Raw genomic sequence first — 17,829 nt, 5'->3', positions numbered from 1 at the left:
TGTGCAAGAGATTTCAGCTAATTACCCAGAGGAACAATATACTGCAATTTGTATTCACAAAGGGAACTTTTACATAATTTGTATACGCTGCAGTACGCAAATGTACGTAACAGATCAAACTGAAATTATAGCTTCATTTCTAAAACTAGATGTTGCTTCACAGCACACAATTATTATGCAATATTGTCAAGATTACTCTTACTAAATCTGTACTCAATCATATGAGACTTTGGACAGAAACTTCGTTTTTTTTTTTAAATTTCACTTCACATGTTCATGTTGACATCTGGTTACAGAACTCCATAACAGATGTATTGGGTTAAAAACAAGAGATAATTCCATAACCGTTTAAGTTTTTGGAATAACCATTCAAGGACTCCATTCTTTATTTTTTCCAGTTTCTCTCCGACATATGAAAAAGTAACAAAACTTCACATGAAAAGTTGTGTATAGAAAGGAAATTTTTTATAATGCCAGAAAACATTAGTGGTAAATATTTGTTTTGCATTCACATCAAATTACTTTGTTGTAAACATTACAATAAAGGTACTTTCAATAAAATAAATTTGTGAACAACTTTACACAAATTATAAAAAAGTTTTTTATTTGGTGCAGCTGTTCAACATGTCTTTGTTACAGATACTTCCTGTAGGATTCAATTCCAGACTAAAAATACCAGTATATCTCTCGCACTCTCACTCACTCTCTCTCTCTCTCTCTCTCTCTCTCTCTCTCACACACACACACACACACACACACACACACACACACACACACAATTTTTAAGACATTTCAAACATTCAATTACAATAACTTTCAACACAGAAATTTAAACTACTTCCATAAGAGTGGTAATTTCCCTTACTGGGATAGTACAGCAATATAAAACAGTTTTGACAGTATAACAAAGTTTTATGTTGTAACAGGTTTTCGTAAAACATTTAAGCTAGACTTTGATAGGAACTGAACATAACTCGACATTTTCATGTAAAAATTTCAGAAAGGGGGCAAAAAGAATTGTTTCACTGTGAGTGGAGTTCTGTACTTTTTCAAAATAATTAAATTGAGTAACTGCAATATTGTCCCCCAGGTGTGCTGCAGTAAACAGCCTAAGTGTAAAACAGTAACAAAAATTAGTACAGAGCAGACAATTCAACTGATATATTCTATGTTGTATATACTTGTTTACCACTGTGTTTCCTGTCTAATATCACAATTCTAGAACATAAGAATTATGGTAAACTCCTGCCCTTATACTTACTGACTATTCATTTTGCTTTATTATCAAATAAAAGCCAACACAAATTTTATATTTGCAAGACAATCTTATAGTCCTCTAAGACATAACAATCCATACATCCTAACAACAATATTGCTTTTATGTAGCTACACATTTTTGACGATGTGAATACAAAACAATCATGCCGACTTCAAACCTCAGTATTTGTATCACTAAAATATATCTATCAAACATTTGTGCTACAAGTAACAGTTTTAACATCAGGAAATTTTAATACTGACACCCTGCCACAATTCAAATTTCTCAAACATGAATGAAATAGATAAGGATAGCTGTACTCTCACATTGGTAACTGTCTTAACATACAGTAAAAACCTTAAGAGACAAGAAGATCAATTTTATCAATTACATCAAGCACTTTCAACAGTTGTTATGAAGAACAGTAATGAACACAAATTATGAGAGTGAAAGGAAATCACTATTATGCTATAATTCATTCATGATACTTAAGCTATAAAGGAAGATTAGAGTTTAATGACCTGTTGACTATTACGTTGGATAATTAAACAAGGTTTTTGACAAGTTATTTTAAAGACTTTTTTTATGTATAATTAGTATTTTTTTTATCTCTCTACATATTCAAACAAGTACAGTTTCTTAATGGTACTATGTACCTTTTTCTAACGGCATTTGAGGGCTCATTAAGGAAGTTTGCTGAGAATATGTTTATACAAAAACTGGGAAATGGTGAAACGTAAGAGCCAAGTGCTGTTTCATACTGATACATGTAAAGCAATGGCGAAGAGCTGAAACTGGAAAACAAAAACTTTAAGAAAATAAGAGTGTGGGAAGACAACAGAATAAAATTAGGAAGAGAGACAGTAATGAATGGAAGGATGATGGAAAGGAAGAAAGATTAGGGATACTATGGAAAACCAATGTCTTACCACAGTGCCTATTCTCTCACTAGGAAAAGATAAAGCAACAAAGAAAAATGTGGCACAGAGCAACAGGCCTGAGTGCAGGAACATATGGTTCAGTAGTTCAAGATCATGATATTTGCAGCGACCTACTCAATTTGCATCAAATCCTTTGAAAATTTCCAGGTGCTAGGCTATTCTGACACCCCCCTCCCCCCAACTCTCCTCCCCAAGATTCTTTTTTGTGCACTTGACTGCAAAGAAGGACTCTTTGATGCAGAGAGTCAAGTTTCCATTACCTATTATTGTGGTCCATTTTTGACGAGTACATGCTATTTTATCAATGTCATTCATGTTTATCTTTCGCTTTCTGTTTTCCTCTTTAGAAATTTATAAAGCATACTATATGATTGTTCAACATTTATATCAGCCTTTAAAACATCAGTACAACAACTGGTAGGGCGGTATAGTATATATTTTCATTTTTTACACCACAGTGTTCACATCAATCGTGAAAGATATGCTTAGATGGAAAAGTGTGTACATGTTTCATTAGCTCAGATACATATCTTTAAGTATTTGAATTACTGCAAATAAATCATTTTACGTTATTGGAACTGACAAAATATGAGACAAAAGAATTTAAGATTTAACAAAATCCTCTTTTTACAAGCAACATCTAAGAAAACTTTTCATTGGTGCTAGAGAACTCTCTACGTAAGTTAGAGCAAAAGCCTGATAAGTAACCACATAATATCCGTCACGTGACTTCCCATGCGCACTAAAATATTAGCCAATGAAACTACATAGAAAATATCAAACACTAAAAATTTCAGCTTATGAAGAGCATAGTTCTTTTGAAGTCAAGACAACAAAACTGAGTAACACTGCGGTCTTAAATCTTAACACACAGTACTTCATAACAGACTGACACACACACACTGAAAGGAATGTTTCAAAAGGAGTTTTGAACAGCACCAAAACAACTCGTACTGGACAAAATAAAATGCTATTTACTGTTTGCAACTGACTGAATGAATATTCTGACAAAAGTTTAATTTTTGGTCACCATGTTAACCACAAAAAGCACAGAACTGTTACAATTGTTTCCATCTGTACACTTGCTGCATGCTTCAATGTAACTTAACTAAATCATTGACTGTTCTCTGACAATGTACCTCCTTTGTCAACTGTTTATAGAACATCTCTTTTCACATACTCTCCACAACTAAAACTTGTTTGTCAGAAGCTCTGTTACACCTAAAATTCATCTGTTTTAAGCTTTGCCATATTACAAACTTGTCATACACTAGGTAATACTTAAAACTGAGTTGTTACCAACTTGTATGAGGAAAGACAACATCTACTGACACCCAATTCAATGTCTGTAAACAATCTTGTATTTACAACTCCCATTTCCCAAGAAACAATTTTGATAAGGAAAAATCTAGTGCCAGCTTGGGTAGCAAGGGAGTCTCAACTGAAATTCAATCTTTCATAAAAAGCAGTCAATTCATATGTGCCTCAGTTGTTTTTACGTGGTTCAACAATACTGTATCAAGTATTTCTGGTACTCCCAGACTGAAAGCTTACAGCACCATTACCCTATGAACTTACCGGGTGCATGCTGCACACGAGCATCTTTTCTTCATTTGGATGGCTTGAATGTAGTATGTTCACCTCATTACATACACTGTACTTAGCCTCAGAAGAAAAGATCAATATTAATCAACTCCAAGTGCAAAACATGAAACCTATACTTGCCTGACACTTATAGCTATACTTTAGGTACTGTATTATAAAGTATGAATCACTGCATTTTGTTGACTTTAAATAACACAGCGATACAGCATTTCATTACATTTACCAGGCATCACAATTATTTTCATGCTTCAAAAATCTGGCAATTATATGTAGTTAAGATTAATGCCACATTTGTTATATTCCTGAATAAACAATTATGCTAGTGTTTCAAGTTCCCTTTTTTGAAGCTGGTCCTTCACGAAGTCGCTTTTGTTGCTCCAGAAGTCTCTCGAGTGGGGATGGGCCTGGTCCTGACCACAATGACTGCAACACAAAATTGGCAACTGAGTGTTAAGAATACCTTTCCCCTCAGAATACTTACATTATACAGGAGTTTAAGTATATCTACATCTACATCGATACTCTGCAAATCACATTTAAGTGCCTGGCAAAGGGTTCATCAAACCACCTTCCTGAGAGACAATCTCCACTCCTTCCAAATTAATAATATAAGCGTAGACCAGATGTGGCTCGAATTAAGAGAAATAGTATCGGCAGCAATTGAGAGACTTATACCAAATAAATTAACATACGATGGAGCTGATCCTCCTTGGTACACAAAACGGGTCAGAACACTGTTGCAAAAACAACGGAACAAACATGCCAAATCTAATCAGACACAAAATCCCAAAGACTGGCAATCTTTTACAGAAGCTCGAAATTTAGTGCGGACTTCAATGTGAGATGCCTGTAACAGTTTCCCCAACAAAACTTTGTCTCGAAACGTGGCAGAAAATCCAAAGAGATTCGGGTCGTATGTGAAGTATGTTAGCAGCAAGAAACAATCAATGCCTTCTACACCCAATAGCAACGGAAATACTATCGAAGACAGTGCTGTCAAAGCAGAGTTACTAAACACAGCCTTCCGAAATACCTTCACAAAAGAAGATGAAGTAAATATTCCAGAATTCGAATCAAGAACAGCTGCCAACATGGGTAACGCAGAAGTAAATATCCTCAGAGTAGTGAAGCAACTTAAATTACTTAATAAAAGCAAGTCTTCTGGACCAGACTGTATACCAATTATGTTCCTTTCAAAATATGCTGATGCATTAGCTCCATACTCGACAGTCATGTACAACTGTTTGCTCGACGAAAGATCCGACCCAAAGACTGGAAAGTTACACAGGTCACACCAATATTCAAGAAAAGTAATAGGTGTAATCCACTAAATTACAGGCCCATATCATTAACATTGATATGCAGCAGGATTCTGGAACATAATTTGTGTTTGAACATTATGAATTACCTTGAAGAACATGGACTATTGACACACAGCCAACAGGGGTTTAGAAAGCATCGTTCTTGTGAAACACAACTAGCTCTTTATTCACATGAAGTGTTGAGTGCTGTTGACAAGAGATTTCAGATTGATTCTGTATTTCTTGATTTCCAGAAGGCTTTTGACACTATATCCTACAAGCAGCTTATAGTGAAATTGTGTGCTTATGGAATATCGTCTCCGTTATGTGACTGGATTTGTGACTTTTCTGACAGAAGTCACATTTTGTAGTAATTGACAGAAAGTCATTGAATAAAACAAAAGTGATTTCTGGCATTCCCGAAGGTAGTGTTATAGGCCCTTTGCTGTTCCTTATCTATATAAATGATTTGGGAGAATCTGGGCAGCTGTCTTAGGTCCTGGATTTCCTGGTTAAAAATACACTTTTACTTGAGCGAAAATAAACTTTTTCCCAGGTGAAAGAACATTTTTTTCCATCTTAAGTGACTATATACGTTCCCTCCTAGCTGTAAAACTCATTCCAGTAAAAAACAATGCATTTTGGAAAGAACTTTGACGCTCGGCAACATTTACAGTGCGTACTTTTGTATTACGAAAGTATAAACACGAATTTCTGTACTTAACAGCATAGTAGCCTCCAAAGCACTGAAATCAAAATTGCAACGCGCTTTTATTAGACAATCATAGCTTATGTCAAGTGATCTTGCCAGCCAATGACAGCAGATTTTCAGAGCATAGGACATGCGGTGTAGTCAGCCCATAGTAACATTACTGTTAAGTAGTGCGAACACACAACTAGGAAAAGTTCATGGTTTAAATTAATATACAAACAGTATGACCACAAGAAAAGCAAAGCTATCACCTATAATATTGATTGTCAAAACATTTTGCTGTTTTTGGGAGTAGAGAATGTGATTTAAGGATAACTCCCATCTTCACAGTTCTGGAAGGCTGGCGAGGGGAGGGCCCAGATGGGCTGGGTTGTGAAGCAGTCACTGAAATCAACCATGTTACAATTGGCTGCAAGTTGTGCCACAGGGTGGTCCACTTTGTTCTTGGCCACAGTTTGACAATGGCCATTCATCCTGGTGGACAGCTGGTTGGTAGTCATACCAACATACAAAGCTGTATGATGACTGCAGCTGAGCTGTTGTATGTCATGGCTGCTTTCATAGTTGGCCTGGCCTCTGATTGGATACGACAAGCCTGTGGCATAACTGAAATAGGAATCGCTGGGTAGGTGGATACTGCAGGTCTTGCACCTGGGTCTTCCACTGGAATATTATGTCTATGGCAAGAGGCTGGGACTGGGAGTGGCACAGGGATGGACCAGGATGCTGTGGAGGTTGGGAGGGTGATGGAACACCGGTTTCGGAAGAGTGGGAAGGATCTTTGGTAGGATGTCCTTCATTTCAGGGTATGGTGGGGGGGGGGGGGGGGTAGGGACACTTCTTTGTAGCTGGTTCTTGAGAGTGGAGTGAGAGTGTGTAGTGACATGGCATGGGAAATCTGTTTGCAGACTAGGTCTGGGGGATAGTGCCTGTCTGTGAAAGCCTTTGCGATACCTTCAGCATACTGGACGAGGGAGATCTCGTCACTGCAAATATGCTGTCCCAGGGTAGCCAAGCTGTAGGGAAGGGATTTTATGGCATGGAAGGGATGGAAATTGTCAATATGCAGGTGCTGTTGGTGTGTTTGTTTAATGTGGACAAAGGTGTGGCTGGAGCCATCAGAGAGAAGGTTAACATCCTACCTCCCCCACAGCCAGCCTTGTCCTGCCATCATCTATTCCCTGCATGCTCTGCCAGGCAATGTTGACTTCTCTGCCCCCACCCATATCCTACTATCCCTTTCTCTCCCCACCCAACTCTGGATTCCTGCTTCCGTTAGACACTACACCATTTCATTCTAGCTGGAGATAGTAGTCATGGGTATATGTGTGTGCGTGCGTGTGTGTGTGTGTGTGTGTGTGTGTGTGTGTGTGTGTGTGTGTGTCATTAAAAAACCTCTAGGCAGAAGGCTACCTTCATTTACATATCAAGACATAAATTCTATGGTACATGCTAAGATCTACAAACTGATGTAGTAAATTTGGACTGGAAACTTATGCAACACATTACATCTCTATCTTCTTATCCTACTATTATCAATCTTCAATTACTGATTCACAACTGCACTCAGTATTGACTCTCTGGGAATCAACTTGCGCAAACCACGAAGAATCTCCATGCCTCCTCTTGCCCACTTCATTCATCCATTTTGTGACTGATAATTCACTTGTGATGCAAATTTCATTTTACTTTTTCAGCCACTGCCATGAGATAACATTTTTCTAATCTTGCTGCCCCTCCTCAAAACAGTAAGTGGAAAAAAAGGGTCACACACCTGAGTTCCAAGTCCACCTGATCCACTAGCACTCATCAGGCCACCAAAGCTCATTCCCTGCTGCGATGACTGAGTTGTTGATGGAGTGGCCCACTGTGTTGAACTAAACAGGCTATACGTGTTGTCCCCACCAGGTCCAGAATGACGGGTAGGCATGGGGAATAATGAACCACCAGGAGCATAGCTACCTATATTACATGCTGTTACCTGCAACAGATGGAACAATTCATTAACACCATAATCCTTAAAACTTTTATTTTGTTTAGTATTTTCACTGTCTTTACAACAGGAACAGTTAGAATTGACATTTAATCTTCAACTCAGAATGGAATGAGTTAATGATTATAATTTATACCTGTAGACAGAGACAACCTGGAGCTATACATAAAATGCATGAAAGTACCACTATCCAATGAATAAAACATGTAGCCCAAGAGACAGACTCTATGCCACATGATCTATGCCAAAAATAGATAAGAGTTTTCATATAAATGTTTCATGAAAAGCTATAGACACTAGTTCTGTAAACACAAATTTCAACACTAATAAACCCAACTTTAGCAAAATGTCAATGCATTTAATTGCACGACATGTAAACTCATTCTACAATGAAAGGTACTTATAATTTGGTAAGATTGAGTTTGTTGTTTTTTATGTTGAAGTACAGAGAAATATTTTCTATAGCTTTTGATAAAACATTTTCGTGAATACTCTACACCTGTCAATGGTAATAATGTGCCAAAACCGAATGGGTGATTATTTTATACTAATTAGTATCATGACTTGCAAACATATTATTAGTCACATGATTATATATGTCCACTGTCTGTAAATTTGAGAAATATTACACAACTTAAGTTTTTATTCTTATTATAACATTCCAATGGAAGGTGAATCTCTCTAGAAGGCATTGATCATACTTTCAAGAACTCTACCTAGACAGAATGAAATGCCCTTCTTCAGTGTGTGTGAAGTTATTTTTGGAGCTATAGACCATATATTTGAAATCTGCAACATAATTTGGATTCTAATTAGCATCCTTACAGTATAATTGTGACTACAGATTCACATGTGATGGAATCAGATGATAAAGTATCTTAAAACACACACAAGAAAAAACATTCACCTATTGATAAGTATAGTTCATTAACACAGCTATAATAGAGAATTCAACAGAAGCACTTAGCACTAACTCACCAGTTACACAAAATGTTACACACACTACTACTATGCTTAATGAGTGTGTTCTCTGTAACTAATTCATTATGGTTTTGCACTGACATTTTATACCCTGAATGAATCTATGCAGCAATGATAACGGTATTAAACATTTTGTTTTTACAAGCACTTTCCTCATTATTCTTAATTCAGTCACTTAAATGGTTTACATCCTTACAGCCAACTGTTGTCCAAAGTCCTTCACCATGAAATAACACACAATAGAAATAAAAACTTTTGTTTCTGCTCACTCACTGTTAACCACAACTTTTCACACAACTATATATTGCATAGAGGAGGGAGTATGGGTCACCTAACACTGGCCCTCAGCATTTGCTGAATTGGGTGGGGACAGGAAATCTGATTCATCGCTGTGGAAGGATATGCTGAGGGAAGGTGAGAGTGAGTAGTAGTGGCAAGACTTGACCTGACTACTGGCAGTTCAGAGTTAACATTGTTTCTCTCTGCAACATAGCAGTGGAAACTGGGCCCCAATTACTTCTGGTCTCTATAACTCTTGCTACACCTAAATAAAATCATACTCAAATCGTTTGATACCATACTAAAAAAAATACACAGAATAAAACTATATCACAAAATTTCTGACCCTTAAGAACAAGCGCCCCTAGTTGTGACACAGACTTATCACATTTGGTTTTGTGAAAATTATCAGAGTCTAATCTAACACCCCTGGTGAACTACACTAGTGTCCAAAACTAAAGCAACTAAGCACTATTTCTCCATCCTGTCTTTAATTCATAACATAATCATACAAGCTGTCAACAGATGTCGGTATGATCGTGTTCTGCATGGAAGATTCTGGTCAACGGACAACCATGGTAATGAAGTCAGGGCTCCTATCAAACAGGGTAGCGTCTGCCGGGTAGTCCTACATCCACAATCACTGTGTACACAGTCACAGACAGTGTAGTATGGCACAGAGAAGATGCCTACGAGACTTTATGTGGTGGAGGGCCATAGGAATAATGGGAGCAGGGCAGTTGCAAACTGATAAGGCCCGATGACTTAATGTGAATTGTTCTGTTGTTCCTCGGATGCGGTGACAGTTTAGAGGGACCAAAACTATATCCTGAAAACCAGGGTATGGCCGACATGTGACATCAGCAAGAGATGACCATTATTTGGCTGTACGAGCATGACAGTAGCGCCTTAGAACTGCACAGCAACTGGCATCTGATCTCGTAGCATCCACTGGATGTTTTGTATCGAGGCAAACAGTTTACAGAAGGCTTCGACAGAGTGACCTTTATTGTCAGAGAACTTCTGTATGTGTAAATCTGATGCGTCTTCACAGAAGGGAATGTCTAGTGTGGAGTTGTCAACATGCCATCTGAACAGTCGAACAGTGGATCAATGTTCTTTTCAAAGATGAGTCCCAATTTGGTCTGGATAGTGATTCTCAATGGATTCACATCTGGAGGGAACTAGAATCCGATTTTGGCACCCAAACATTGTGGAAAGAGACTGATATCAAGGAGGATCCCTAATGCTGAGGGCAAATATTATATTGACCACTGTAACACCTCTTCATGAAATTGTACGGGTGAAATTGTCAAGGTTTAACTGCTGTCAGGTATTGTGACGAGATCTTGGGACCTCAAGTGCAGTTATTGCAAGATACTGTGAGACCACACTTCGTAATGATGGAAGATAATACTCGACCTCATGGAGCATGGGTGGTTGAAGTTTTCTTGGAAATGGAAGATACTGCACATGTGGCGTGGCCTGCTCGCTCTCCTGATTTGAATCCCATAAAGCATGGCTGGGATGTACTTGGGAGATGGGTTGCATCATGTCAGTATCTGCCATACACTCTTCAAGACTTGTGAGCAGCTCTGCTGAAAGAACGGGTGTTACGGCACCAACATGAGATTGATGACATAATTTACAGCACGCCTCATCACTGTCAAGCCTGTATTGCTGCCAAAGGTCGTCACACCCTATATTGAGCACATTAACAAGTTGTTGGAATGCGTGTGCAAATCCGTTAAGTTGGAAGACATTTTCGTCTACCATTATGCATGTTGCAATCCATTATGCATGTTGTAATCGTTTACTTTCTGTATTCTTTACATTGTTTCTACTTGGCAACCTCCTGTTCATAACTTTTTTGGCAAAATAAACACAACCTTGCAAAATTTCAGTTTGTTGCTTTAATTTTGGATACCAGAGTATTTCAGAACAGCAGATGCACTTCATCCTTGTAAGTCAATTTTTTTACAGCCAGTTTCGGTCACTTATCATCCTCATGCTACCCAGACCCTACAAATGGCAAACCAGAAGAAAAAGTAATGAAACACGAACAGAGGATACAAGATCCAACAAAAGTATCCAGTTAAACTTCAGATACTTAAGAAAAAATTTACAATGGTAACATGACATGCATGCCTTCATGTATGAAGGATAAAATGGTCATGGTCAAAATGTGAATACATTTGATTTAGAGTTATAGTACCAAAGCAATAGCTTGACCAACAGCACCCAAAACACTGGCAGTCCAGCATACAAGTATGATCCAACACGTCACAAAGATAAGCCAAAGATCATACTGACAAAGACATTACATGTGCATAGTTAAGAGAGAACCATTCCTACCCCTAATACTAAGTTGTAAGTTGGTATAAAAGTAAATCAGTGAAAATGGCCATGATGAACGTAGGGATATACCTGCCAACAAAGCAGCTGGAGGCTCCTGGGACACATGTGACTGGGGACGCACACTCCACACTACAAGAAAACTAGCTACAGGCAGAAGATAAAGAGAACATTGACGATGTGTCTATCAGCCAACGACAGATGCCAAAGAATAACAAGAATAAAAAAGGTGGGAAGGACAGAAGCCAGACTGGACCACCAAGCCAGGGCAGCCATGGGGACCCCAGGTCTGAACAAGCAATGGGGGCTGGGGGGGGGGGGGGGGGGGGGACCTCCAACCCCTTAATTGGCCGACAAAGCTAATGTGTCCAACGTCATACAGATGTGTAAAAATCACTGTCATGGGTAAAATATAAAACCAAATCAGCTGCTTTGGTGTTGTCTGCTACCACCAGATGTAGCATGTCAGCAAGTTTAAGGTTTTGCTGTAAGGTGGCCAAATTAGGGCAGTCCAATAGGATGTGAGCCACAGTGAGACAGGCACCACACTGGCAGATGGGTGGATCCTCACTTTGGAGGATGTGGCCCTGGGTTAGCCAACTGTGACCAATGCGAAGCTATCAGAAGGCAGCAGATTCCCTGCCAGAACCACAAAGGGAAGACTGCCACACAGTTGCGGTCTCCTTTATGGTTCGCAGTTTATTCGAAGAAACCAGGGACACCACCCCATATTCCAAGCCTCCAACAATTATCCTGACACCCCCATTTCCAAAGTTGGTATCTTGGTAGCCAACTTGGCCAACCAGTCAGCATCTTAATTTTCTGGGATCCCAATGTGACCAAGGCTCCCCCCTGAGACAAATGACTGTCCAGTGTAGTGGAGGTCACACAGGAGATCCTGGGTAGTTACAACCAATGGTGTCATGGAAAACACTGATTGAGAGACTGAATATTCCAGGAGTCATTGCTGATTAAGAATGACTTGCCACTGCAAGAACGAAGGCAGTTGAGGGCTCAAGCAATGGTCACTAATTCTGCAGTGATTACACTGCATCCATCTGGCAGAGAGCATAGTCACTACATCTTGCATGTGTGTAGGCAAAACTGGATTGTCTGTGGAGTCATCAGTGTATACCATGTCTGAGCCTGGAAATGTATCAAGGACGTCCCAGGACAGGTGGTGAAAACCCATAGCTCTACTGAGTCTTTCATTCCAAAGAAGAGGTCAAGGCAGATCTGAGACCAGGATACACACCACGGGTGTGCATGTGATTTCTCCTTGTTCTCCATGACATGAGGTGACAGGAGATAGATGGGCTTCAGAGCAGAGCCTCCGTATGTGAATTTTGATCATGACTCCAGACTCTGGCCTCTGTTATGGGAGGTAGCTCTCCCTACCAGGAAAAACAACATGGTAGTTTGGATGCTCAGGGGAGCAGTGTATGTGTATTGCATAGCTGAGCAGCAGTTGTTGGCAACTGATCTGTAGGAGTACACTCCACGAGTACACTGTTCACAGGGCTGGTCCGAAAGCCACCTGTCACAAGTCGGACACCAAAATGGTGTATTTGGGTCCAGAATCCATAATGCTGAGGGTGATGCTAAGCCATACGTCAGGCTCCCACAATCAAGACGTGATAGGATTAGAGCTTTGTAGAGGTGCAGAAGTGTACAGTGGTCTGCATCCCAGCTGGTGTTATTGAGACAGCAAAAGTATTAAGATGTGACTAGCACATTTGGTTAATGTGGTGAAGATGGGGAAACCACATCAACTGGGGATCGAAGAACAATCCCAAAAAACTATATAACTCCACCACATTGAGCACTTGGTCCTCGAGGCAGAGTTCAGGTTGGGGATGGACAGTACGATGATGACAGAAGTATATGACTCAAGTCTTGGCAGTGGAAAACTGGAAGCTGAACATGAGGACCAAGGACTGCATCTTTCATATGGCACCCTGCAGTCAGTGTTCAACACCCACAGTTGAGGAGCAACAGTAGATGCAAAAGTCAGGGCAAAGGGATAGGGCACTGAGGAATTCCCACTCACTGAATGGATCATTACAAGGTTCCAGGTGATGTGCAGTAAAAGGAATTCTCTCTACCCACTGTTTGAGGACACAAAATGCAGGCTGATAATTCTCAGATGCAGAAGTTCAAGCATAATGAAGAGCAAAATGTTTGGCAAGAGTATCTGGATCAATGTATACATCACCATTCATAGAGATACCAGCTACACCTGTGGGTAATGGTGTCCACAGATATGTCAAATCTTCACCCAAACCTGTGGAGTGGTATGTGATCCAATGGTAACAATGCCCTGCTCCCAGCATTCTCGTTTCTGTCGTTTTACAAGGCACCGCACCATTTAAAGGCAATGAGGTGCTCCATCAAAAGATCTCGCTTACGACGTTGGAGAGCCAGCCTGCGATCTCTAATGGCCATGGAGATTTTGGGAGTCCACCAAGGTACAGGACTGCCAAGTCAGCTGCCAATCGAATGGCTTCAATCGTACTTTGGACAACCTCATTGATACCTCCATGTGGCAATATGTGAAGGGCGATGGCAGTAGTGAAAGTATCGTAATCAGCTTGGGAGGGACCCCATCTGGGTGGACATCCAGGCAACTGATGCCAAGGCAGAGTCAAAACGACCGGAAAATGATCACTGTCGCACTGGTTATCATGGCCTCTCCAATAGATGGACGGAAGACCTGAGTATGAGAATACCAGTATTCAATAGGCAAAGATCGAGCTCTGCGAGCAAGTTTTTGACAGCTTTACTGTGGCCAGTTGTCTTAGTTCCACCTCAGAAAGGGCTGCAGGCACTGAAGTCACCCAATATTAGGAGGGGTGGGTGGGGGGGGGGGGGGGGGGGGGAGGGACCTCAGAAAATGGTGCAGTCAATGTGTTTTGGGACCCTTCATCAACAGGAAGGAGATACACATAACAGATGATAAATTCCAGAGATGTCTTCACACAAACAGCCACAGACTCCATAGTCGTGTTGAGTGGGACATGTTTACTGTGGATAGAGTCCAGAATGCAAGTGCAAACACCATCAGATGCTCTTTTATAGTCAGTGTGGTTCTTAAAATAACCCCGATAGCGTTCTTAAAATAACCCCGATAGCCGCAGAGGGTAGTGGTCCACATTGCTGGAAAACAAGTTTCCAAGAGGTCGATGAAAAAAAAAACAAGGGAAGTGCACAAAAGATGATGTAACTTAGCCAAGTGACAGGGAAAAAGCTGTTGCAATTTCACTAGAGGATCATGCTATCAATATCTTGGGGGAGGGGGTTGGGGGCATAAAGGGACCAAGGAGGCAGGTTATGCCTCAGTGCCACCTGCTGTCACTGGTTGTAAAGATACACCATCAATACACATTTGTTCTGAATCAGGGTGCATGGAGGGGTGGGAGTCCAGGGCTATAGGAAGCATCAAGAATGCTGCCTTGGATACAGAGATGGAATGGAGGCAGAACAGCAGCATGGAGGCCATAAGAATTTCCCTCTTTTTGGAAGGCTACTACTTCTTGTTCTTAGGCGATTTAGACTTCTGCGAGGGCTTGTATGACCTAAATTATGGGGCAGATGAGGAATACAAAGCCCTACAAAATGTAAACTGTGGCTCCTTCAGCAACCGACTGGCACCTAGTTGCAGGACAGGAGACTCCTGTTGAAGGAACATCCCGAGGGAACCCTTCATGTTAAGGGTTGCTGGAGGAGAGTGTTGTTCTCCAGCCAGGGGTTGGGGACTGATGTCCCTAGTGGATAGGGAGTCGGTGCTCCCAAAGGGGATATGGGCAAAGTAGCAGGATGTGGACCCCCGACCACCACGGAAGTTGGTGTTGTCAGACAGCCCCGAGGGCTAGATGTAGAAGACACGAAGGGCGATGGCACAGTCACTAAAGTGGATGACATCGTCATAGCAGAATCACACACCAGTATCATATCTGTAAGATGTAGGTGAACATATTTCTTCTTAGCATAGTGACCTGTGAGGCTGTCAAGTGTCTTGTATTGCTTGATTTTTCTTTTCACATTTGAAAATGATGCAGTCTGGTGAACAGGAGGAATGGTGCTCCCCAAAGTTGACATAGATTTTTTTTTTTTGGGGGGGGGGGGGGGCACAAGGAGTGTGTGTGCAACTGACAGCCAGAATCCCTACAGATGGCACTGGTGTTGCAACGCGAACACAAGTGTCCAAATCGCATGCATTTGTAGTGCCGCATTGGTGGAGGAATATACAGCTTGACATCACAGCAATAAACCATCACCTTGACCTTCTCAGGCAATGAGTCACCTTCAAAGGCCAAGATGAAGACACCAGTACTCACTCTGTTGTCTTTTGGTCTCCGCTGGACATTATGGACCTAATGCACATCTCAGTTGAAAATGATACCCAGTGCAATATTCAAATTTTATTTGGGGGGGGGGGGGGGGGGGGGGAGGTATAGTGACAGAATATCACTCAGCTTGTAACAAGCAGAACTGAGCCACTTTTAATTTTTGAAATTGCTGCCACTTGCCCAAACCTGTCCTTGGTATGTTCAACAAAGAACAATGGCTTTGTAAAAAAAAAGAGGAATCCTCGTCCGTCCTAGAACAAACCAAGTGTTGGGGGAAGGGGGAGTATTTCTCACTTTGCCTCTGAGCTCTATGTTCCTCTCATGGCTTAGCCAGAAAAGGGAAGGTAATATTTTGGAGTCCTACCCCTCCGCATTGTAATACAGCTTAAATTCAGAAGAGACTGGTGGGGCCATGTGACCACCAGCAGAAGGAAGTTTAATTCGCTTATGACCAAATCTTTTGCCACGGTGCTACCCACTCCGAGTGGAAACTCTCCCCATGGACATCACCCATCCACAGCAATGGATATCTGGCCATTACACTGTTGCCCAGCGTCCCCATGCTCCAGCCACATACTCCTTGGCTTACGTGGGGAGTTTCCAGCTGAGGCACCAACAGTCAGGGGTCAACCACCATGCAGATAACCCACCACCCCCACCCCCTAACAGAATTGCTACCATGCTGGGTTTTGTGCATAGTACTGTTACAAGAAAGAAGGGTTCGAAGAGAGAAATGCACAACGTTGGAATATATGCTGGGCTGGGTGACCTTCCCTGCATGATCCACACTTCTGTAAAATTTAAAAAGGAAGTATCAAGTTAAACCAAACAAGTGACCATATAATTAATAATGGGAAAAAAAAAAAAAAAGAAGCACAATCAGCACCAAGAAGGCCATCCAATGGAAAATAGGGAGGAGAAAAGCACAATAGAAAGATAGACTTGCAGTATGGAAAAGGAAGTAGTGCTGCAATGGCTGGGGCCCCATGGTGGCCAGGCACGTACTCAAAAATGAGATGTGAGCAACATGGATGATTGTACAAATGTGTGAACAGAAAGTCAAGTACTAATGCTGGAGGTCATATCAGTTGTATGTGTCAACTAGATATCTAGCCACACACAAATTCATACTTGTAGAAAATAACTTACTTCAGTAAAAATAACATGTTAGCACAAAGGGCTAGAGTGAGTGAGTGAGAGAGTGTGTGTGTGTGTGTGTGTGTGTGTGTGTGTGTGTGTGTGTGTGGTGGGGGGAGACAGCTGCGTAATAAATAGTGTATAAGATATAGGTATAAGGTATCTGTTAGTCTTCGGCAACTGTTGTTTGGTACTTTGTAACATTTATTATTTTACAGCTATGTTATAACCCCCTCCGTGCCCTTTGTACTTACATGCTATTCTTACTTCAAGGAAGGGGCAAATTATGTACAGCTCAATCTCTGGATGGCACACACAACTGATATGACCTCCTACATCTGTATTAAGGGACATTCTATTCACACAATTATACAGAAGGCTTAAAAATTACCTTGGTATATTGTGCATATAATCACAATCACTCTCAGTATTATTTTTAGTAGTGGTTGCCTGTGCACATCTCTCCTCCCTCCCCCCCCCCCCCTTTTTGCGTTTTATACATTAGTAATTTAATTGTTATATACATTACATTACGAATATCTTTATGTTGTTTTGTTTTCTGGCAACTGACTGTTATTTTGCATACACTTCTAACTATTATACTGATTTAAGACATCTCTCTCTTCAATACAGGAGTCAAGGAGGGCTTATGTACTGAACTACTTCAGGCTTTTGGTTGGTTTTGACTTCTTGTACTTTGTTACAGGAATGAATGAGGACTTATGCATTTTAATTTCATTACATTAATGTATTATTAGATACTTATTTTTTGTGACTTAACATAGAATTTTCAAGCCGTTCATTGCACCTATCAGGTATTTGGATTGTAATACATTTCCAAATAGGTGATACCTTAGTTGTGGTTTGCGCACAGATTTTTTTCCTTTTGTGTTTGTATGGCACATATATATGTAAAGA

General features: G+C 40.6%; 1 protein-coding gene across 1 annotated transcript in view; it reads right to left on the bottom strand.

Annotated features, from left to right (window-relative positions):
* Positions 1-587: 587 nt before the first annotated feature.
* LOC126184558 (nonsense-mediated mRNA decay factor SMG7-like) overlaps positions 588-17,829 on the bottom strand; it is a 211,830-nt gene continuing 194,588 nt past the window's right edge. The window contains exons 19-20 of the mRNA XM_049926985.1: positions 7,592-7,798; positions 588-4,227 (exon numbers count right to left, since the gene is read on the bottom strand). Of these exons, the coding sequence (XP_049782942.1) occupies positions 4,132-4,227; positions 7,592-7,798 (303 nt within the window). The 3' untranslated portion in view covers positions 588-4,131. The remainder of the gene's footprint in view (positions 4,228-7,591; positions 7,799-17,829) is intronic.

This window comes from Schistocerca cancellata, chromosome 4, assembly GCF_023864275.1.
Source record: "Schistocerca cancellata isolate TAMUIC-IGC-003103 chromosome 4, iqSchCanc2.1, whole genome shotgun sequence".
Taxonomy (NCBI): Eukaryota; Metazoa; Arthropoda; class Insecta; order Orthoptera; family Acrididae; genus Schistocerca; species Schistocerca cancellata.
The sequence above is the reverse complement of the archived record's forward strand: the minus strand, read 5'-3'. Positions and strand labels throughout refer to the sequence as shown.